At 41.2% G+C, this 23,898-nt stretch overlaps 1 protein-coding gene across 4 annotated transcripts in view; it reads left to right on the forward strand.

Annotated features, from left to right (window-relative positions):
• POGLUT3 (protein O-glucosyltransferase 3) overlaps nucleotides 1–20,733 on the forward strand; it is a 90,951-nt gene extending 70,218 nt beyond the window's left edge. The window contains exons 2-9 of one of the 4 annotated variants that reach the window (XM_021696609.2): nucleotides 1–145; nucleotides 5,504–5,701; nucleotides 8,569–8,855; nucleotides 12,520–12,736; nucleotides 13,793–13,989; nucleotides 14,949–15,143; nucleotides 16,636–16,740; nucleotides 18,187–20,733. In XM_021696609.2, the coding sequence (XP_021552284.2) occupies nucleotides 1–145; nucleotides 5,504–5,701; nucleotides 8,569–8,855; nucleotides 12,520–12,736; nucleotides 13,793–13,989; nucleotides 14,949–15,143; nucleotides 16,636–16,740; nucleotides 18,187–18,312 (1,470 nt within the window). In that variant the 3' untranslated portion in view covers nucleotides 18,313–20,733. The remainder of the gene's footprint in view (nucleotides 146–5,503; nucleotides 5,702–8,568; nucleotides 8,856–12,519; nucleotides 12,737–13,792; nucleotides 13,990–14,948; nucleotides 15,144–16,635; nucleotides 16,741–18,186) is intronic. The other 3 variants (XM_044919608.1, XM_044919609.1, XM_044919610.1) reach the window with 3 other exon arrangements.
• Nucleotides 20,734–23,898: the final 3,165 nt, after the last annotated feature.

Consider the following 23,898-nt stretch of genomic DNA (forward strand, 5'->3'; position numbering starts at 1 on the left):
GCCGGGGCCCCCGAGGCGCCGGTGAGCGCGCCGCGGAGCCTGGTGTGGGGGCCCGGGCTGCGGGCGGGCGTCGTGCTGCCCGTCCGCTATTTCTACCTGCAGGCCGTGAACTCGGAGGGCCAAAACCTCACCCGCTCGCCCCCAGGTAGCGTTGAGCCGCCGGCCTCCGCGTCACCCCCGCTCCCCCCGCCGCCCGCGCGCCCCTCGGGAGTGCGCCCGCCGCCTGCGTGGCGTCCCTCCCCGGGCGAGTGTCGCCCTGCCTCGGCTCTGGCCACCTCGCCTGCCCCCGCCTCCCCGGACACGGCGGGGGTGGGGGTGGGGGGCGGGCGTCGCTGCAGAAGTCTGTTGAGTGAATGAACGGACGGACGGACGGACGGACGAACGAACGACCTCCGCGCGGCGCTCCGCGGTTCAGGTGCGGCGCCGGCGCCCGGGGTGTTGATGAAGGCCGCGGGACTCACGGGCGGGAGACCGTGTCCCCGCGCTGTTCCAGCACGGAGGGAGTGCCTCCGCGGGCTGAGTCATCAAGCCCCAGGCGTCGCGTCGCATCGCTCGGTGGAGGCCTGGCGGGTTTGAAACCGCCAACTCCTCCGCCGAGGCAACGGCAGAGCTGGGGGCACCAAGGAGGCGCTTTTGCGTGCTAGCTTGTTGCCTTTGAGCTCTCGGAGGCAGCCTGCAGGAATGAGTGAGGCCCTGTGGCGCTCAGCTGTCCTCCCTCCCAGGGTGGGTCCTGTCCTTGAACCCCTTCTGTCCCAGCGCCCTCCCACGTTCTCCTGCTCGCCGGGCCTCTGCAACTTCTTGCGACTTGTCCTGCTAGGTTCCAGTTGTTGCCAGTCAGGATTTGCTCATCTCTGTCTCATTTATGTCCAGCCACCTGGCACCCTGTTTCATCAACAGAGACAATCAGAATACCCCAGCGCCTTTTCCGCCGCCCGCGGGAAGCTATGACTAAACTTCTTTTAGTTTTAGAAAGACTTCCCATGGCCCTGAGGACCAGAATAAAAAAAATCCTTAAACCCAGATTCGAAGTCTTCCACCATGGGGTGTATTTTCTCCTTTATAGTTTTCTTTCTTTCCTAAAAGTCATTTTATGATGTTATAATGGGGGGGGGGGGAAGCTTTAGAAAGAAAAGGGAGAACGAAGGAAAAATTAATTTATACAGGAAAGAAGAAAGTTACATGATCCCAAGTGACATGCTGCTAATCTTACTATTAATGAAAGAGCTAGACATTCAAATAAAATTCTATTCCTTAATCAAAAAATATCAGCAAAGTTTTTTTTTAAGTAGCAATACTCAAAGCTGTCAAGAGGGCATGGAGATACTCCCAGTGACCTTCATCCTCTGCTGGTGGGAGCACAAATTGCTAAAATGTTACTGGAAAGCTGTTTTCCAAATGTACCAAGAGCCTTAAATATTTACAAACCTAATGTACAAAAAATACGTTTCAACAGAAATGTCCATGCCCTTTATTTCTGGTAATCTGATTTCTAGGTATCTGACCTGAGAAAATGATCAGAACGTGGTCAAAGATTTCTGTGCAAGAAATTCTTGCCACATTGTCGTTATTTATTACAGCAAATTTAACCAGCCACCTCTGAGGTAGTTGCTAAATAAAGTGTGGTACATTCATGTGATAGCATATTTGACAGCCCATTAAAAGCTAACATTTTAGATTCCACTTGTATGACATACCTAAAGTAGTTAAATTCATAGAAACGAAGTAGAATGGTGGTTGCCAGGGGCCGATGGAGGAGGGAAATGAAAAGTTGTTGAATCTAGAGATTTGTTGCCCCCAAATGTGAATTTACTTAACACTACTGAACTGTACAGTTAAAAATGGTTAAGATGATCAACTTTATGTTATATGTTTTAATCGGGATTTATTTTAATTTTAAAGTAAGATTTGAAAATGTTGTTTAATAATGCTTATACTAGATTATGGATGGACAAAACAGGAAAGAAATTATATAGTTTCATTTTAATTTTATAATAAATAGACGAACCTTATCTCTCATTAGTGTTGTCAGCTGTTATAGCAAGAAAATAAGGATTTTTTTTCACTCTTTTTTTTTTTTTTAAAGATTTTATTTATTTATTTGACAGAGAGAGACACAGCGAGAGAGGGAACACAGGCAGGGGGAGTGGGAGAGGGAGAAGCAGGCTTCCCGCCGAGCAGGGAGCCTGACATGGGGCTCGATCCCAGGACCCTGGGAACATGACCTGAGCCGAAGGCAGACGCTTAACAACTGAGCCACCCAGGCGCCCCATGGGGAAAGAAGCTATCTCTATCTTTGTTTTTACTCCCTTCTGACTTAAATTGGGTATTTCCTTCTATTATGAATGTAGGCAAAACCTATTGATATTGTTACATTCCCAGCATGTGACATAATGCCTGGCAGAGATGCTCTACAAATACCGTAGAGAAAAGAAAAGAAGGGGTAGAGGGAGGGTGGTTGGAATCTGTCGAGATGGCTGGATACGAATACTCATTTTCTGCTCAGTCCTCCTTTACCTTCATCAGTAGTGATATCTTCATAAAATAATCGTACCTCCCACTTGTGTAGCACTTCAGTGTTTTAAACTGTGCCCTGTTCACCTTGTCGTCCTTAATCGCCTTGTGAAGTAAGAAGGCTAGATGATATTATACTCTTCACTTGGCACCTAAGACACTGAGGCTCAGTGAAGCTGAAATGTTTTGCCTGTGGCCCCACAGCCATTAGGTGTTAGAGCCAAGAGTAGACACTCATCCTCTTTCTGTTTAATTAAATCTCCTGTCATATGATTGTTGTGCATCAGTTTTCAGTAAGTTCCTGGAGAGCATCCATCCACAGTCAGCAGGCCCACGAGGCATTTTTGGAGAGTGACATGTAGCCTCAAGGCAAAACAGCGTGGCCTTCTGGGACTCGGTTTCCTTGGCCATGTGGGGTTGATGCTTGTTAGGATTGCAGAGCCTTAATAATCTTCCTAAACAACAGGAAAGACAGTGACTCTGTTGTTCCAAGGGTGCCAGGGGTTATTCCTCCAACTCTGAATTCTGCAAACCAATACACTAACGTGACACAGCATGACAAGGTGGATGCAGGATGGGCTTTGAAAGAAGGATTCAAGCTGTATTCAAATATTGGCTCTGCTACTCACATATAGGTGAACTTGGGCAAGTTACTTCACTTCTTGGAGGCTTGGTTTCCTGATCTGTAAAATGGAGGTGACAATGCCCACGTTACAAATTCTTGTAGGAAACAAATAAGGTAGAAAATGCAAATGAAAATCTCAAGCTCAGGGACTGGCCCGTGATAAGTGCTAAAGTCTTCACAAAAGTTCTGATTCTAATGGTGCAAGACTTTGATATTGCTAACCTCCTTCATCTACCTAGTCCCTGCATTCTCACTTCATTAGCGATCTCTCCTAAAGAGATTTGAATTGATGAAGTAGAAAAATTCAAGCTGAGCTTCAAGTCTGTTCCATTATGTTAGCCCTAGGGGCAAATGAGAATTCACATTCCTTCCATTTGAAGCAATTTCAAATTGCACTCTTCTCATTTTCTCTTTTATGAGGTTAAAATTGCTTCTTTCTATTTCAGTCCTGACCATTGTTATTCTGTGTTGATTCTAACACAGGCATGAAAAATTCCTGTAAAAATACCTGAACATTTAAAATATGTATTTCCAATGACTCTATTTTAGTTTTATACATTTATTTTGAAATGTAGCTCTTAAATGCTATATCAGGGACAAAAAAATTCATAACTGGAAGAGACAATACAGATCTAGTCCAATACTTTGAATTTAAAAATAATGAAACATTTTGGAACTAGTTTTTTTCTGTAAATCCATTTCTTTCCAAAATGATCACAGAATCATTAATATGTTTGTCTTATATCTGTTTTGTTTATTTACAATCATAAGTTTATGGAGAACAGGACTATTTGACCAAGACACTAAAACTTTTCTGTACTTGTTCCACTTTGGGGAGAAGATTATAGGAATTGCCTCCTGGTCCCCAGGCTCTGCCTGCCTGATTTGCAGTCTGCCACACTGCTCTTTCTAAAATCAAGTGAGAAATAACACAAGGCAATAACCAATGTATTTCATTTAAGCATTTCAGGTAAACGGTAACATTTTAAATAATTTCACATTAAATTATTACCTTTTTTCTTACAACATCCCCTATGTTTATTACAATTCATTTATTTTAGCAGATTTCTTTCATAATTTTATCACACTTGTTTAAAGGATGTCAAAATGTGTTATTTAACAGAAAGCTATCAGACACTACATTACGATTATGAAATTGAAGAGACCAAAGAACACCTCTCCTGACCCACAAGAAAAAAAAAAAACCCTTAAAGACCAAAAGAGAGTAGAAACTTCACTCACAAGATTTAGAAACGAAGAGTAGGAGAAAGAAACTTTTTTCAGTAATTTCAAAAAATATATATTAAATATGCTTAATTTGATAATATGATAGATGTGAAATGAAAAACTACTTTTATCACCACTATTTTTTGCCAGGTCTGTGAATTTCAGAGGATTCACCACTTTTTAAAAAACATTTGCCTTTGATATTATGATTAACTGTGGTTTAGACATTAACTGATCTTTATTCTCAAAGCTCTTGAGGATCAGATCTGCGCTGAGTGCAGATACATCCACTGGAGTCTGGGAAGAAAGATAGCGCAACATTTATTTCTGGATCTCAATGATATTAATCACAACAGTATTGTTTCAAAGCCTAAATCAGTCAGCTCATATACTACAAAAAGAGAAGGGAAAGTTTACTAAGTGGGTGTATTTACCCTAGAATTTCCAGAAAACCCACAGAATTTTGGAGTTGAAAATGATGTTAGATCGTCCTAGTATAACTTTCGATTCAACCTGAGGAAATAAGCTTAGAGAAGTAAACTCTAGTATTTACAAAGGTGTATGAAAGTGTGTGCATGTGTGTGTGTGTCTGATATTTGTGCACAGTCTAGTAACTAACTATAATCTCTCTCTACTTAGGGAAATAGGCTTAGAAGTATAACTGGAAATTTGGGTTAACCAAAGGGAAAGTTCCTTAGAAATGAGGGTTATTAGGTATTAAAATGGTTTACAAAGAAAACTGGTATATATTTTACAGAAGAAAGTTGGATTGTCTTGGAGCTCTGTCATTCTAAGAGTTTTTAGATTTTTAAGTATCTGGGCTGCTTTAAACCTACCCAAAGGAGAAAAGAGCAAAGAGGCAAAAAGTTCATCTCTTCCTTGCTTTTATAAAGAACTGATTTTGTTCATTCAGTATATCTTTATTGAATGACTAACGAATCAAATGTTGATTCAGATCTTTGGTTTCAAGACACAACCCAGACATGGTTCCTGGTCTCAAGGACCTTCCAAACTAAAATTATTTTGTTATTATTTTGATGGTACAGAAAAAAGTAACTTTGGTGTAGAGACACCTATCCAATAATTGGTAAGACAAAATAACCATGAAATAGTAGTTACATATATATATTTTTTTTTCAGGTCAAACACTATTCAAAGTAGTAATCAAATCTCTTTCACCTAAAGAATTAGTCCGGATTCACGTCCCCAAACCTTTGGACAGGAATGATGGGACATTTTTGATGCGATATAGGATGTATGAAACTGTCAGCGAAGGGCTGAAGATAGAGGTCCTTTATGGTGATGAACATGTGGCTCAGTCTCCTTATATTTTGAAAGGTAAGTGATTATATTACACAATCCAGAGCCAGCCTTATATGTGTAGACCCCATGACTTTCAAAATGGCTTATGATGACCTTGAAGTCATGTACAAAAGAGTGAACATGGTATGCGTACCTTCTGGAGTTCAATTGTAAATAATTCTGCACCTAATATGGGGCTCAAACTCTCTACCTCAAGATCAAGAGTCACGTGCTCTACTGACCAAGCCAGCCAGGCACTCCTGGAGCTCATCTTAACTTGGAATTTTGCAGGAAAAAAACTAAAGAAATTTGAATGATAAGCAAGAAAATCTTGTGTATTTACCCAGGTAGTTAACATGTCTGGCACTCTTCATTCTTTTATATAATCTACATTTCCTTCTAGTACCATTTGCCTTCTGCTCAATGATCCCTATTATCGTTTCTTTTAGTGTGAGAATGCTGGTGATGAGTTCTCCCAGCTTTTGAATGTCTGAAAGAGTCTTTATTTTGCCTTCATTTTTTAAAAAATTTTTTATTGTTACGTTAATCACCATACATTACATCACTAGTTTTTGATGTAGTGTTCCATGATTCATTGTTTGTGCATAACACCCAGTGCTCCATGCAGAACGTGCCCTCCTCAGTACCCATCACCAGGCTCCCACCCCCTCCCCTCTAGAACCCTCAGTTTGTTTTTCAGAGTCCATCGTCTCTCATGGTTCGTCTTCCCCTCCGATTTCCCCCCCTTCATTCTTCCCCTCCTGCTATCTTCTTCTTCTTTTTTTTTTTTCTTAACATATATTGCACTGTTTGTTTCAGAGGTACAGATCTGAGATTCAACAGTCTTGCACAATTCACAGCGCTCACCAGAGCACATACCCTCCCCAGTGTCCATCACCCAGCCACCCCATCCCCCCCCCCCCCCCCCCCGACTCCAGCAACCCTCAGTTTGTTTCCTGAGATTATTGAAAGACATTTTTACTAAATATAGAATTGTAGATTAACAAGGTTGGTTTTGTCTCCTTTTAGTACTTTAAAGATGTTACTCCACTAGAAACTTCCCTGGTTCCCATAACATTAAAGCCATACAGCCCTACATATACTAGAAACTTAAGATTGGGAACTGTAGTGTCTTTCTACAATGTCTTTTGTCTAAAAATGTGTAACTTTTTATGTAAAAAATGTATATAACCCTATACCAAAAGTTCCTTTGTCAGGACACTCTCTTCTTTGTAAAGATTGCCTGTCCCATGCAGCTGTCCTAATTGGGGCTCAAGTAAAACTCTCATCCTCTTTTTTTTTTCCCCTTTAGAAATTCTAAAAAAAAAAAAAAAAAAAAGATGTTACTCCACTGTCCTCCTACTTGCATTGTTTCCAACAGTGTATCTGCTGACATCCATATATGTGACATCCAGTATATCTACTGTTCCTCTGTACTGCTCAAGGTTTTCTCTTTAAGTCTCTTGAACAATTTGATTATTATGTGCTTTGGTGTAATTTCCTTCATGTTTCTTGTGCTTGGGTTTGTGGAGCTTCTTAGATCTTGGGGATTATAGTTTTCTTGTGCTTTGGTTTGTGGAGCTTCTTAGATCTTGGGGATTATAGTTTTCATTAAATCCAGAAAAATTTTGGCCATTATTTCTTCAATATCTTTTTCTGTTCTACTCCAGAGTTCTCCCACAATTCCAGTTACACCTATATCAGGCTTGAAACTATCCCACAGCTCAGTGATGCTCTTTTCATTTTTAAAATTCTTTTTTTTTCTCCATTTCATTTTGTATACTTTCTGTTGCTACATCATTAAGTTCCCTAATCTTTCCTTCTGCAATGTCCAACTTGCCATTAATTGTATCCAGTGTATTTTTCATTTCTTGTCGCTTTCTTATCTTCTTGAGCATTTTTCTGGAATGCAGTGAAATTACTTGGAAATAGTTTGAACCTTTCAAATTGCTTTTACAATTCATTAGGCAAGACCAGAACCGTGTTTAGTCTGGGGCTAATTATTCCCCACCACTCAGGCAATACCTCTCTGCCTACTCTACCCTAAGCCCCAGCAATTAGGATGCTTCCCAGTCGGTCTGCTGTGAACAGGTACTATTCCCAACCCTGTATAACCAGTGGGTATTGTTGCATCCAGTCATTCTGGATGGTTCTTTCCCTGTCTTGGATAATTTCCTCACCTATATACACTCCTCAGAAACCCTAAATACTTGAAGGGGAACCTTTTGCAGATCTCTGGAGTTTTCTGGCTGTGTGGTTCTCTCAGGGAATGTGTCCTACAAATGTCAGCTGCCTTGTTCTCCCTGGACACCCAGCTCTGTCCTCTCAACTCAGTGAGACTGCTGGGCTCTGCCTACACTTCTCCCCGTTTCCATAACCTGGAAACTCCCTTAGGCAGTAAGTTTACAAACTGTAGGGCTCACCTCATCTATTTCCCATCTCTCAGACTCACTGTCCTTCACTGCCTCATGGCCAGTGGCTTAAAAACTGTTTCATGTATTTTGTCTCTTTTTTTGGTAGTTTAGAGGTAGAAGGGTAAATTGGTCCATATTACTCATGTTGTTCTGAAGTAGAAATCCTCAAGAAACATAAATAATTTTTTAAAAGTTTTTATAAAATTATGTTAATCTTTATGCTTTTATATTAAGTTAAATATATTTAAAATATATTTATTAAATATTAAGTATATTTATATTTAAGTATATTATATTATTATTATTAAATATCTATTATAAATATATTAAATATTAAATATATAATATAAATATATATTATCCCTGTCTGGAGAATCTTCAAATTCAGCAAGAAGTCATCCCATGTTCCTATCAGGGGCAGAAACAACCCCCTGTGTGGAGGTGTTTGTTAATGGAGTATGGCATTACTCATGTCTTTGTCTTCCCTAGGACCATTGTACCATGAGTATTGTGAGTGTCCTGAAGAGGATCCTCAGGCCTGGCAGAAAACTCTTTCTTGTCCAACCAAGGAACCACAGATTGCAAAGGATTTCGCTTCCTTCTCCAGCATCAATCTCCAGCAGATGCTAAATGAGGTTCCAAAAAGGTTTGGGGATGAGAGGGGTGCCATTGTTCACTACACGATTCTCAATAACCGTGTCTACCGGAGATCTTTAGGGAAATACACAGACTTCAAAATGTTCTCAGACGAGATTTTGCTGTCACTGGCAAGAAAGGTATGAGAATGAATTCATTGGTTCTGAAAACAATACAGAGTTGACCCTTAAATGACACGAGTTTGAATTGCATGAGTGCACTTATACACGGACATTTTTTTATAAATACATGACAGTACTGTAAATAGTATTTCTCTTCCTTATGATTTTTTTAAAAAGATTTTATTTATTTATTTGACAGAGAGAGAGACAGTGAGAGAGGGAACACAAGCAGGGGGAGCGGGAGAGGGAGAAGCAGGCTTCCCGCCGAGCAGGGAGCCCGATGCGGGGCTCGATCCCAGGACCCTGGGATCATGACCTGAGCCGAAGGCAGATGCTTAATGACTGAGCCACCCAGGCGCTCCTTATTTATTTATTTGACAGAGAGAGACACAGCGAGAGAGGGAACACAAGCAGGGGGGAGCGGGAGAGGGAGAAGCAGGCTCCTGGCTGAGCAGGGAGCCTGATGTGGGGCTCGATCCCAGGACCCTGGGATCATGACCTGAGCCAAAGGCAGACGCTTAACGACTGAGCCACCCAGGCGCTCCTTCCTTATGATTTTCTTAATTAACAGTTTCTTTTCTCTAGCTGATTTTATAGTGAGAACACAGTATATAATACGCATAACATACAAAAGATGTGTTAATCAACTGTTATGTTATTGGTAAGGCTTCTAGTCAATAGTAGGCTACTAGTTGTTAAGTTTTGGGGGATTCAAGATTTATACACAAATTTTAGACTGTGTGGGTGTTGGCACCTCTAACCCCTACATTGTTCAAGGGTGAACTGGAGTTTACTTATTTCATTGTAACTTTGAGATGCTTAGAACAATGGCAAAGGATGGAAATGGATTCCAAGCTTGGAAATGTGAATTTAAGATGTCCACCACCTGAGTGTTCATAAATTTTCCCCCTTTGTGGATCTTTCTTTCCTGTAAATTAAGTGGCTTGAGCCCCTATCTCAGGCAAGTAGGTCCTACAGAGCACTTCCAAGGTTTCTGTGGACTCCCAGACATGTTGAGCCTCAAGGTCACTCTTTTTTTTTGAGATTTCTGTATTTATTTGGGAGAGATAGACACATACACAGAGTGGTGGGAGGGGGAGAGGGAGAGAGAGAGAATCCTCAAGCAGGCTCCCTACTGAGTGTGGATTCCTGATGCAAGGCTCATTCTCACAACACTGAGATCACAATCTGAGCAGAAATCAAGAGTCGGACGCTTAACCAACTGAGCCACTCAGGTGCCCCTGGAGGTCACTTCTTGAAATTCTCTGTTGTGGTGAATACTCCTCCCATTCAGATACCAGTTTCTGCAGCTGTTTTGTTCTTATCACCTCAAAATGACTTGAACTTCGACCACTTTTTCCTTGTTTTACCCTAAGCGCCTCAAAAGATAGCATGCATGGCACATTTTGTTGAAGGTTCTAGTAACAGAGAGGTTATTTTGTACCAGTGCATAGTAAAAAGCACTCCAACAAAAACCCTAACATTTAAAAAATAAACATTCCCTCTATTAATCAGACTCAGTCATCCTTGCCTCTGGGAATTTCTCACTGCCCGTCCTTGGGCTTCAGGTCTTGGCTTCTTAGTGAATACAGCTGGGCCTCTATCTCTCAGAAGACTTCTCACTTCCCCCCACCCCCACCCCTCTACTGAACCCTTCTTTCCACATTTACTGCATTCTTAAGCAGAACAGCTCGAATTGCCTTTTGTTCTTCCTCCTTCCTGACCATGCAGAGTGAAGGGTGAGGATGAGCATTTTCTGTCTTTCCCACCCAGAAGGACTGTGAAGGTAGTTTTCTAAACCAAAAGTCAACTTCGGTGATAGGAGGTATACAATTTCCCAAGTGTGCTGAATGTGGGGTTACAACCAATTCTTATTTTATTTTATTATTATTATTTTTTAATTCTTATTTTAAATAGCAGTCGTCCCCCCCCCCCGCACCATCCCCACTGGCCCACCATATAAGCATATTAAAGATACTTGATCATAAAGGGGGTGCCTTCTTCCTGGCCTACTGCCCTGTATTCCCACCTCGGACTCACGATGGCAGTGGCTTTACGAGTGACGCATTTGTCCCTTAGAGGACGTTGGGCGATGTCTAGAGACAGTTTTGGTTGTCACAACTCGGGGTTTGCTACCAGCAGATCCTATAGTGCACAAAACAGCCCCCACAGCAAAGAATTACCCAGCCCCAAATGTCAGTCCTGCGGAGATTGAGAAACCCTGTTCTGTAGTGAGAACTCCTGGTGTGGAGTTTATTGGGCTGATAAGTGAGAGGAGGGAAGCGAGGAGGGTGAATCGTCACACCCCTTGGCCTTCCCTCTTGTTCTAGGTTCTTTCCCTAGTGGCTGGGAAGAAATCCAAGATAAATGAGACTCATCTCTGGACTTTGAGCCACCTACTCTAGTGGGACTTGTTTTTTGTTATTTGGAAGTTAGAGTAGGATGTGAGTACAAATAGTGGTACCTCAACGTGATAGGCCTGTAAGAAAAGCAGGCCCCCCGGGGGGGAAACTGCCTGAGGAGGGCGAGCCATGGAGGAGGTGACATTCGGTCTGGGTTCGGAGGACGAGAAAGGAGACTGCCAAGGGAATAAGTAGGAGAAGAATATTCCAAGTGAGAAGGGAAGTACATGGGAGACTGGGTTGCATTTTCAGAGAGTAGTAGCCTGAAGTTTACTGGCCCACGCTCAGGTGGAACACGGTGACAGGGCCTTGCTTTCTGGCCAGAGATGTTAGACCTTGTCCTGCAGGCTTTAGGTTCCATTGACCCTGGTGGTGACATTAATTTGGGTTTTAGGAATTTGGGCAGCAAGGTGAAAGCGGATCAGAGTGGGGAGAACCTAGTATCAGAACACCTAGTGAGCAAGCTCCTGCAACAATCCAGGTGAGAAATGAGAGAAGGGCCTCGTGTGGGGCATTGGCCACGGAGGTGCACACGGAGTGGCCGAGTCCAGAAGCAAAGGTAGACGTGATGTGGAGGTTTGGTAGTAAAGCAAAAGAAGGGCTTCCTCTAACCTTGTCGATTCTCAGGTAGGCAGCTGACAGAAAGGGTTCTTGAAGCCACTTACTCATACCTTTCCATATCATGTCCACTTCTATAATAATAAGCAATTTTGATAATTAAAAAAAATTTTCATTAAGTAATCTCTGCCCAAAATGGTGCTCGAACTCACGACCCCATCATCAAGAGTTGGACGCTCCACCAACGGAGCCAGCTGGGCACCCCAATACTAAGCAATTTTTTTTAAAGATTTTATTTATTTATTTGACAGAGAGAACGAGAGAGAGAGAGAGGGAACAAGCAGGGGGAGGGACAGAGGGAGAAGCAGACTCCCCACTGAGCAGGGAGCCCAATTTGGGGCTTGATCCCAGGACCCTGGGATCATGACCTGAGCTAAAGGCAGACACTTAATGACTGAGCCACCCAGGCTCCCCAATACTAAGCAATTTTAAATGCCACCTCTGAACAAAGGGTACTTCCTCCTGGTTAAGTGAATTTGCCATGTACCGTCCTCACCCTTGATTTTCTGATACCACTGATGACTGAAAGGCATTCTTCTCTCTTCTGCTGTTTTCACATGTTCACTTTTATCAGGCATATTTTAAGGAGCCAAGAACGGAAGCATTTAGTACCTAAAACTGAGGTCTTCCCAGCACTGATGTTTCTTCTTTTGTTTATTTAGGTCCTTCTCCCCTATATAGAATTTTATATTAATCTTGGAGATTGGCCTCTGGAGCATCGAAAAGTCAATGAAACCCCTGGCCCTTTACCTATCATTTCATGGTGCGGCTCCTTCGATTCACGGGATGTTATCCTTCCAACGTATGACATCACCCACTCCACACTCGAAGCAATGAGGGGTGTCACCAATGATCTCCTCTCTATTCAGGGAAATACAGGTAAATTAAAGTTTATTCTCAAAGGAAACCAGAGGTAAAAAGGGAATGTTCAGTTGGAGAGAACAAAAGTATATATTTAAATACCATTGTTCTTATTTTCTAACCAAGAAGAAAGAGCAGTGTAGGATTCTTCTAATCCAAAAATTAGGTATGTGGGTTGGGCTAGTTGTCCAAACCTACTGTAACTGAGTCTCCTTTGAGTTGGTCATTTGTAAATACCATTTGAAAATATATATTTGGTAAAATTGTCACTTAATGCTGACTCCGATGCCCTTATATTGCTGGATGAAGAGAGCATTTTGAAAAATATAAAATGATATGCGGATGTGAGAGAATTATGCTAGCAGCAGAATTTAGGTATTACTACCTCCAACACTTAGTAAGGAATTTTCCCCTTTCCTCTTTCTGCCTTGCTTGATCCTTCAAAATCTGAATTCCTCCCCGCCCCCCCCATCCTTTGATGGCTTTACATTTATGGCACAACACACTCTAGAATTAAACCAAACTCCCTGAGTAGAATAAACCCTGCCTGTCTTTACAACCTCTGTTCCTGTTTATTGCGATTTGGCAGACTCGTTTAGTAGATGCGACCAGAGACTCTTTACAAACTACCTAAAGGTAACATAAAATGAAAACTGACTTTTTATTGGGGACCAGTGAATTCCTGGGAAGTGTGCTAAAATACTAGAGAAAGTGACCCACTCCAGTTTCTGTTTTATGATTTAGCAAATAGTAACAGGTGTTAACTAATGACCTCTCTTTAGAATAATAGAAATAGACTAATTCTTCTAGAATACTATCTAGAAAGAAACACACACACACACACAGTTGGGCTATATATACATGTTTTCATTTCACAGCTTATTAGACAAAGTCTTTCCTGTATTCAAAAGTGATGTGCTCAAAATTCTGAACAACCTAGGGATTAAAGATGTAGATATTACTTAGTTACATTATCTTAAATGATAATTTAGGTAGATTACAGAGGAGTATGCTTATGGTTTTTATAAATGTCAAGTTCATAATCATATTTTTTTTATGGCTTCAAACTTCTAGGGCCTTCCTGGATCAATAAAACAGAGAAAGCTTTCTTCAGAGGTAGAGATAGCCGAGAAGAGAGGCTCCAGTTGGTACAGCTGTCCAAGGAAAATCCAGAGCTCCTAGATGCAGGAATTACAGGATATTTCTTTTTCCAAGAGAAAGAAAAGGAGCTTGGAAAAGCTAAATTGATAGGTTTCTTTGATTTCTTTAAGGTATGTGTTTTTGTCTTCTTGTATGGATATGAAGTGATAAACTTGTGTCATGATGATAGGGATGTGAACAATGTGACAAAATCTGACTGGCTAGAGAACTCTTTGGTACCGATTACTCAAGAAAAAATTAATGACTAAATCCATGAGTATATCCTGTTTGTTTCAGTGTGTTATAATGAAAAGAACATTGGATTTGAGCTCAGAGAATAAAGGTTTATAAATTTATCTGAACACCGATTTTCTCATTTGGAAAAAGAAAGAGCTTATGATAATACTTGCTTCACATTACTATGATCAAGTGAGGTTTAATTCCCATGAAAAGCGATTTTGAAATGTAAAGCGAGGCTTATTAATCCAGCAAATGGGTAAATGGGGTACATCTTGTGTTGCTAACACCACACTAGTCCCTAAACTTCTCCAGGTTTCTGTCTCCTCGACTCTAGAACTGAACACTGGAGATAAGGCTTTCCTTTTTCATACTTACCTGGGAAGAAGGAACCAATGAAATAATGTATACATGAAAGTGTAAGTTGTTACCAGGAGTCAGCTTTAATAAACCTACAGCTTTTGAAACATTTTCCTACCGGGTCACAGAAACCTGAATCCATTACATAGAGTTGAAATAGGTATTCCTATTACTTTTGAAACATTTTCCTACCGGGTCACAGAAACCTGAATACATTACACAGAGTTGAAATAGGTATTCCTATTTCCTAAAATTATTTGTCTTATCCTTAAACGCATTGTGTTTCTTAAAATCGACCTGCTCAAGGCTGTTTATGATTTCAATACAAAGAGAAAACGTGAGGTACAAAATAACGTATAAAACTTTTAAACACTGAAGTCGGAACGTGGAAAATAATTCCTTTATATTTATTATGACAGTGTTGATGACAAGCAGAAGCGAAGCAAATGGCTGTTAAGTGTTTCCTTTGTTTTTGTTTGTTTTACTGTTTTAGTACAAGTATCAAGTGAATGTGGATGGGACCGTGGCAGCTTATAGATATCCGTACCTCATGCTGGGCGACAGTTTGGTTTTGAAGCAGGACTCGACATATTATGAACATTTCTATGTGGCACTGAAGCCTTGGAAACATTATGTTCCAATTAAAAGAAATCTCAGTGATTTACTAGAGAAAGTTAAGTGGGCCAAGGTACGTTTTCGGCAATTTTAATTTCTTTTTTTTTTTTTTAAATATTTTTATTTATTTATTTGAGAGAGAGCATGAGAAGGGGGAGGGTCAGAGGGAGAAGCAGACTCCCTGCCAAGCAGGGAGCCCGATGTGGGACTCGATCCCAGGACTCCAGGATCATGACCTGAGCCGAAGGCAGTTGCTTAACCAACTGAGCCACCCAGGCGTCCCTGCAATTTTAATTTCTTGAGGCAATAACAAACTTACCAGGATTATTTACATGAGTTCCATCATGACCCAATTTAACTTGACATAATTTAGTCAAAAGAAATGTTATTTCCTGAAATTTTTGTTCCCTTGAAATATCTAAAGAATCAACATCAGGATCATTTTAATACCCTTTATCAACATTTTGGAGGATTTTTAGAAGGTTTAGAAGATTTAAAGACAAGCGTTACGTAGAATATAGGTTTTTCTGAAGGAATCACTATTCATGCATATACACACAATCAAAGACACACCACATGCAAATGACAGATTGAAAATCCCAGGGCTAGAGTGCTCTATGCACAAGAAGACACTGGAGGCAATTATGATACCCTTTTCTTTTCTCCAGTTAGGAAAAAGACACAATGAATGCATGCTATATACAACATCCCAAGAATCACAAGTTTCCCATAAAATAAGAATTCTTTTTTTAAAAAAGAAACATATTACAAAGCTGTTGTGTTTTATTGTGAAACTATAAAAAGTTACCCTTCTGCGGGTAAGACTTCATTCTATTTCTAAGTTTCTGAGAAGCAATATTCGGGTATGCAAATGACTGGGTGCCTGAGGCAGAATCATTTCTGTGGCCCTTTATAAAGAGTCAGGATTGCTTGTCAGTGGCTTTTCTAAAGGGCAGCACAGTAGAATATTAGCTATTTTCCGAAGTGTAATTAGAAACGGTGACCGTTCCTGGTACTGAAGGAACAGCCTGTGGGTGCAAATGGCTGAATTTATGATTACAGCAATAAGATAGGCCTTCATAGGTACCATTTTATGACAACTTTTGGGCTCTGGCTGCATATTAAAATGGAGTTTTTAAGAGACGTTATAACAGGAAAAAGGATTCATTCTACTCCAGATTGTATTTTAATATCAAGCAGAGAGGCTCTAGGATGGGGGGACAGAGGATGAGCCCTAAATTTCTCAGGTAGCCAGGACAGTACCGGGGTAGTCTCAAGAGAGACTGCATGTCTGATGTGCGTATGGCGGGGAGGGCCCTCCGGGCCTGTGGTCCGGGGTCCAAACATGTGTGACCACTTCTGTGTAACACGGGGCTCTAGGAAGGTACCTTGGCGATTTCTCAGAGCCTCGCTCCGAATTATCTTCCTCATGTCCCACGTCCCATGCTGGTCACATTCAACCCCATCTCTGTCCTGCTTCATACGCACCAGTAGCCTTCTTTGGGGGGTCACAGGAGTACTCTTTATTCAGTGTGTGTGTATGTGTGTGTGTTTAACCCTTTCAGGAAAATGATGAAGAAGCCAAGAAGATTGCAAAAGAAGGGCAATTGGCTGCTAGGGAGTTGCTGCAGCCCCACCGGGTTTACTGCTATTATTACAGAGTGCTCCAGGTTAGTTACCACCGGCTGTGCCCCCCCCCAGCCCCCGCCGGCTCAGGCGTCCTCACGCGCTATGCTGGGCCTGAGTGCCTCACTTCCTGAAAGGGTTCAGAGCGTCAGCCCGTGGAACTCTCGGGAAGCCGAGGACTGGCCCAGCCTGTGGAGAGATGGGAATAGCGCTGAGACCTTTTGTGGTCTCCATATTTGTATCTCCACTCACTGTTACGAAAAACAATGCATAGAACCCTTGCGAATACAAATTAAAAGCTCCTCCTACCTCGCCAGTCTTTTTATTAAATGCCTTGTGGAATTCCTAATTTAGGTATTTTCTGAACCTCAGAGACCATCTTCCTATCTAGAAAATAAGGAGGTTGGACTAGAGATCATTAACATCTCTCTGCTCAAAAGTTCTGCCTCTTTGTTCTTCTTACTAAAGATTCATGCTTTTGCTATCACAGTGTAGGATGGACAGCAGATATTTAGTTTGCTGTAGAAAACAAACAAGTGAAATATATTTATAATGGTTTTAACACCTCAGGCCTAATTACTGAAGTGCAAGTGTTTATTGGGAATCTAAGAATTGGTTCTTTGGGTAACTATCTTGTGTTTCACACAGTAAATTCTAGACAGGAAGAAAAGAAAAAAAGAAACAATGCTTTTTTGTTTTTAACCTAAACTTATTTTTCTGTGGACAGAAAAAAAGCACATTTCTTCAGATGCCTGTGGATATTACCCTCTCATAGAAAAATAAAAATGATAAATTTCACCATTTACTAAAATCAGCCTTTCCCTTGAATGAGTTGTATGCCCTCTGTTAGTCTACCTATAATATTAATAGTAGGAGTTTCTCCCTCTAAAATACTCATTAGGTTCCTCTGCTCATGTCAGTATTTTGTTGGGTTTGGCCCAACACCAGGAATCTACAGCTAAATGTATATAGAACCACTGAATCAAAGTCTAATTTATAGGAATATTTCAGTCAGTGGCTAAAGTAGAGGGACATTACACAGGTCTGTCACCATTTACAAAACGTATGTGACTATGAGCCTAAAGGGAAGGGTGTGGGGGACTGCCAGCTTTATTTTGAGATGCTTATCATCTCTATTGGTTGATTTGAGTGTTCAACAAATGTAATTATTCATTAAGAAGTGGAGAATGAATGCCAAGAGGTGCCACTATTTCAAGTAGGGACCCTTGGCTTGACGTGCCTTTTGTGGAGGCTTCCTAGGTACACATCAGATTGTGGATTGGGGTTCCTTGTTAGACTCTGAAATATTGCACTTAGTGCCTCTAAAACCTGAACTTAAAATGCAACTTCAGGACCGGAATAAACCAGACCTTTGGTTTTTAGTCTCCAGATACACAGCAGCTAGAAACACTGGCCTGAGTGGGGTAGGGAGGGTCCAGTGGAATGAAGCGTGGACTAATCTTTCAGTTGCCTTCAAACACGCATTGCAGAAATACGCTGAGCGCCAGTCCAGCAGACCCGAAATACGTGATGGGATGGAGCTCGTTCCTCAGCCAGATGATAACACGCCCCTCTGCCAGTGTCACCGGGAAGGACCTTTCAGAGACGAGCTCTAAGGCAGCTCACACGGACACTCCTGTGAATGCCAGTGACACACGCAATGCACGCCTTTGAGGCTGCGCTGTAGGCAGCGCGGTGCTGGAGACACGTGGACGGGCGGAGCAGGATGCGAGCAAGTATCACAGGCCTCTTTGGAAATTCTTTTCTTTTGTGTAAAAACTGCTATCATCAATATCACAGTTGCTCTAAACAGAAAACTTGCGGGTCATAGCAGACAGGCTTGCCAAAATAGAAATCACTGTAAAAAAAAAAAGAAGAAGAAATCACTATGAAATGATGTATACCATGTTTCTTAGTTTGTTGCTATCCCTTGTTCACTTTCCCTCTCCCTCTTCCAATTATGAAGAAAAAATGTTTGTGCAGGGTTCTTCGCCTCTTACTGCATAATTTCACCTCCTACAAGCTGCTTTGGACATTGAGTAATAGCAAGCCTCCTCTTGGAAGGTCTGATAAGAATAATTAAGGAAGAAAAGGATGGCTCCCTTGTTAAAGGTAACTTGGAGACTGTGGAGGCCACGTTTTTTAAAGCTCACTCGTATCTTTTTAGCTAGTTTTATCAAGGACTGAGACAAAATTAAGGAGAAATTATGCCATAAGCTAGTAATTCCCAATCTATCTGGGTGGTACACCCATCAAGGACAACACAATTATTAGTAGATGAGAACTTTCTGTGGGTACCACTCATTATCTGTGTATTGAATAGATGGAAGGTAACTACAGTCAGGTGGGGATCTCTAGTACTTTTTTGAATCTTTAAAAGGGACACTTGAAAACATCTGCCAGAAGCAGCAGTAAGCCTGGTACCTTGGGATTCACCAATAAGCTGATAAGAAAGGCAAGCATCCTGAGTGCACCCCTCCTCTGTTTCAGTGAATTGCTACAAGAAAAACTTTGGAAATTTCCTTTGACTTTTTGGATAGGGTCAAAACTTAAAGACTTATAGCCCAGAGATTCATTACACACTCCTTGTAAAACCACCAATCCAAGATTCACTCCACTAAAGAACACTCCCGAAGCAAGAGCTAGCCACACTCCCAGTATAAAAATATTTACTCCCCTAATTGAAATATTTACTTAATCTGAGAAACAATGTAACCACTTTAAGGTAGTCATATCCTTTTATGAAGGTTCAAGAAGAACACAGAATTGTGTAACTAGACAAGAGCAAAACCACATTTAGGAGAACAGTGTCGTCAAAACCAAGTACCCAAGGAAAACACCCACCAATTGTACACCCACAAAAGTACAAGGTCACGAGTATAAAATAAAGGGCAGCTGTACTAGGACCATACACTAATGAATCCATGTCCTGCATATATTGTACATGGAGTTTGGGGCTTGTCAAAGCTGAGATTATTGAAAGAAAATTTGCCTTCCTTCACACCAGCCTGCCCACCAACCCCGGGTCCTTCCTTGTGGCTGATGGCATCTTGTTAGAAACATCTTAAATTTTTAAAATGTCTATCATCTGCTGCCAAACAAGCCTGATAGGTAAAAGTGAACTGAGATACACCACGCAGCTTCTGAGCTTAGAACAGGAAAAGGTATGTTTAAGAAAGTAAGTGGAGCCCTCAAAAAATTCCATAGGGAGTCAGCAGTCAATCTAGATAATTTTCCATCCGCCCAGCACAGTCATAGTCTTTAACAAGAGTTAGTTTTACATGGCTTTCTGGTTTGTTGACACGAATATAACTTAATAAAATCGTTTTACTAAACCCTGATTTTTTTTCCCTTCGAATTTACACAATATCTACATATTCCATTAGTTGTTTTTAATACTTCAACTTTCCTTAAAAAATCTGATTTTTAAAAGGAAGAGAGTATGCAGGTAAATACAATAAGTGAATTTATCTAAATAAGCTGCCAGCATGTTTGTTGCTGTATTGTTTTTATTAGTAAAATGTTGGAAGCACCTTGATTAGCTTTCATGAGGGAACTAGCTAAATAGTTCTTGATATATAAAGGAATGTAATACAACTATTTTTAAAAAGCAGCCCTAAATGTACTATCATGAAAGATTTCCATTACAGTATTCAGTGAAAAAACTAAGTTACAGAACAACATGTATAATGTGAAAACCATGAATGTAAAAAACAAAAATATATTTGTGTGGTTGAAAGTTTGGAAGGATTTTACCACTATCTGAGGAAGAGATGGAGAGAAGGGAATTTTTACTTTTTGCTATATACCTGTCTATGATATTTGTTTTTGCTACAAGTAAGAATCAGATTGTAAAATAAAGAAAAATGTAAACCCAGGAAAAGACTGTAAGTGCACAAAAGATATACATAAGAAAATGGATATTTATATTTTCCATTATGCTGTTTTTAAATCTACTCTGTCTAGAATTTTATATCATGGGACATATTATATACACTTTTTAAATGAAGTAAATTTTCTAAATAAAATTTTGAAAAAGATAATTTCTGTTTTTAAGAAAGACTGTAACCACCAGGGGACCTGGGTGGCGCAGTGGATTGAGCCGCGACTCTTGGTTTCGGCTCAGGTCATGATCTCAGGGTCCTGAGATTGAGCCCTGGGTGGGCTCCAATCTCAGTGGGGAGTCTGCTTGAGATTTTCTCTCTCCCTCTGCCCCTCCCCCTGCTTGCACAGGTGCTCTCTCTCAAATAAATAAATAAATCTTTTAAAAAAATAAGAAAGATTGTAACCACCTATAGCCCTGGTATTTCTGTAACTGTGTTGGTCTAATTTTAATTTTATTGTGTCTTCATGAATAAATGAACCCAAACTTCTATCACTACCAGTCAATCCCTAGTAGGTAGAAATCTAATATTATGGGGAAAGAAATTTGGGCTCGACACCATTATTTTCTCTTATTTCAGGTGAAAATACACAAAGTACAGTGTCTTAGCTGGTTCAGGTCACCATTATACTGGTTTTGCTGTAACTACCTATGGTGACAGGTTAACTATCACTTATTGTAGTGATCACTTAGCAATATAAACAAGTACCAAATCATGTTGTACACCTGAAACTAATGTATGGTATATGTCAATTATACCTCAATTTAAAAAAGTAAAATAAAACTGGTTTAGGCTTTACCAGCTAAAGAGCTTAAATCTAGAAATAGCATTGGACTACAATCACCTGTCACTTATTCTTTGATCCCGAGCACTAGCTGCCAAATCACTAAAAGGATCCGTTTTCTTATTTACAAATGAATAAATTACTTAAATATGAAAGATTTTGTGTATTTCTCCCACATCTTTAAAGTCCTTGGTGGAAGTGACCGGACTTTGTAATAAGTTTAGCCCCAATTCGCAGAAATTCACTTTGGTTTCCCTTTCGAAATCCTTTGCCTCAAAGCCATTAATAATCGCAGTGAGACCTCAGGCTCAGCTATCACATTTTTTTCCGTTTTGGATCCCCTGGAGACAGTGAGGTGTGGGTGGAGGAAAGGGCGGGGGCGAGGGGGCGGTGCTAAGGGGGGCGGTGCTAGGGGCGGGGCCTGAGGCGGGTCAGAACGGAAGTAGAGTCGCGTCATTTCCGTCTGCCGTGTAACCGAGGAGTCCAGCAGAGCCCGGGACCGCGGCGATTGACAGGTGAAGGGAATGGTGTCCCCTCCCTCTCCGCCAGTACCACAGCAGTTCCGCTCGCCTTTGTGGCGCCTGGTCTGAGCCTGTCCTTCTCCAGCGCCCTAAAGTCCCCCTGCCCTTGAGGTCCGCTCCCCATCCCACCCCTTAAAAACGTTTGGTGTCCCTGAAGCCCTCCCTTCCCCGGCCTCCAGCTCCTGGTTTCCAGCGCTGCCCACGACTGACACCCCCCCCAACACACCCCCATCCGCTGTGGCTGGACGCGCTCCCCGCTCGTCCTGCCACCTCCCGGGCCCCCCTCCTCGCACCTCCGCAGAGACCTGGTTTCTCCCCCTTGAGGCCGAGGGCGAAATAACTTGTTAACCCACCTCACCTTTTTTTTTTCTGGGAGTTTTTTTTTTTTTTTTTATTCCGGCTTCCACTCATGACACGGTTTTCTGTCCTTTCATTGCGTTATTTGGAGCTGGAGAAGGGAAAAGCGTTCCTAACACCACCATGTTAGTGGTGGTTTGCCCTCCTCAGCCCTGGGTATAAAGGACTACAAGGAAAAAAGGAAGAGTGAAATCACAAAACTGATCAAAAAGGTCACAAAACACACTGATGTATTTACTAAAACAAAGGAGGAAGTGTAGGTTCCGATCCCAGCATATTAGTTTTAATACTCTTTCCCAGCTTTTATTTTTATTTTTTTAATTTTATTTTATTATGTTAATCACCATACATTACATCATTAGTTTTAGATGTAGTGTTCCATGATTCATTGTTTGTGCATAACACCTAGTGCTCCATGCAGAACGTGCCCTCTTTAATACCCATCACCAGGCTAACCCATCCTCCCCCGCCTCCCCTCTACAACCCTCAGTTTGTTTCTCAGAGTCCATCGTCTCTCATGGTTCATCTCTCCCTCCGATTCCCCCCCCCTTCATTTTTCCCTTCCTTCTCCCAATGTCCTCCATGCTATTCCTTATGTTCCACAAATAAGTGAAACCATATGATAATTGACTTTCTCTGCTTGACTTATTTCACTTAGCATAATCTCCTCCAGGCCCGTCCATGTTGATGTAAAAGTTGGGTATTCATCCTTTCTGATGGCTGAGTAATATTCCATTGTATATATGGACCACATCTTCTTTAGCCATTCAACTGTTGAAGGGCATCTCAGCTCTTTCCACAGTTTCGCTATTGCGGACATTGCTGCTGTGAACATTGGGGTGCATGTGGCCTTCTTTTCACTACATCTATGTCTTTGGGGTAAATACCCAGGAGTGCAATTGCTGGGTCATAGGGTAGCTCTGTTTTTAAATTTTTGAGGAACCTCCACACTGTTTTCCAAAGTGGCTGTACCAACTTGCATTCCCACCAACAGTGTAAGAGGGTTCCCCTTTCTCCACAACCTCTCCAACATTTGTTGTTTCTTTCCCTGTCCATTTTTGCCATTCTAACTGGTGTAAGGTGGTACTCAATGTGGTTTTGATTTGGATTTCCCTGATGGCTAATGATGATGAATATTTTTTCATGTGTCTATTAGCCATTTGTATGTCTTCTTTGTAGAAGTGTCCGTTCATGTCTTCTGCCCGTTTTGTGACTTGATTATTTGTTTTTTGGGTTTTGAGTTTGAGAAGTTCTTTATAGATCCTGGATATCAGCCCTTTGTCTGTAGTATCATTTGCAAATATCTTCTCCCATTCTGTGGGTTGCCTCTTTGTTTTGTTGACTGTTTCCTTTGCTGTGCAGAAGCTTTTTATCTTGATGAAGTCCCAAAAGTTCATTTTTGCTTTTGTTTCCCTTGCCTTTGGAGATGTATCTTGAAAGAAGTTGCTGTGGCCAATGTTGAAGAGGTTACTGTTTATGTTCTCCTCTAGGATTTTGATGAATTCCTGTCTCACATTGAGGTCTTTCATCCATTTTGAGTTTATCTTTGTGTAGGGTGTTAGAGAATGGTCGAGTTTCATTCTTCTGTATATAGCTGTCCAATTTTCCCAGCACCGTTTATTGAAGAGACTGTCTTTTTTCCATTGCATATTTTTT

The sequence above is a fragment of the Neomonachus schauinslandi genome, chromosome 11, assembly GCF_002201575.2.
Source record: "Neomonachus schauinslandi chromosome 11, ASM220157v2, whole genome shotgun sequence".
Taxonomy (NCBI): Eukaryota; Metazoa; Chordata; class Mammalia; order Carnivora; family Phocidae; genus Neomonachus; species Neomonachus schauinslandi.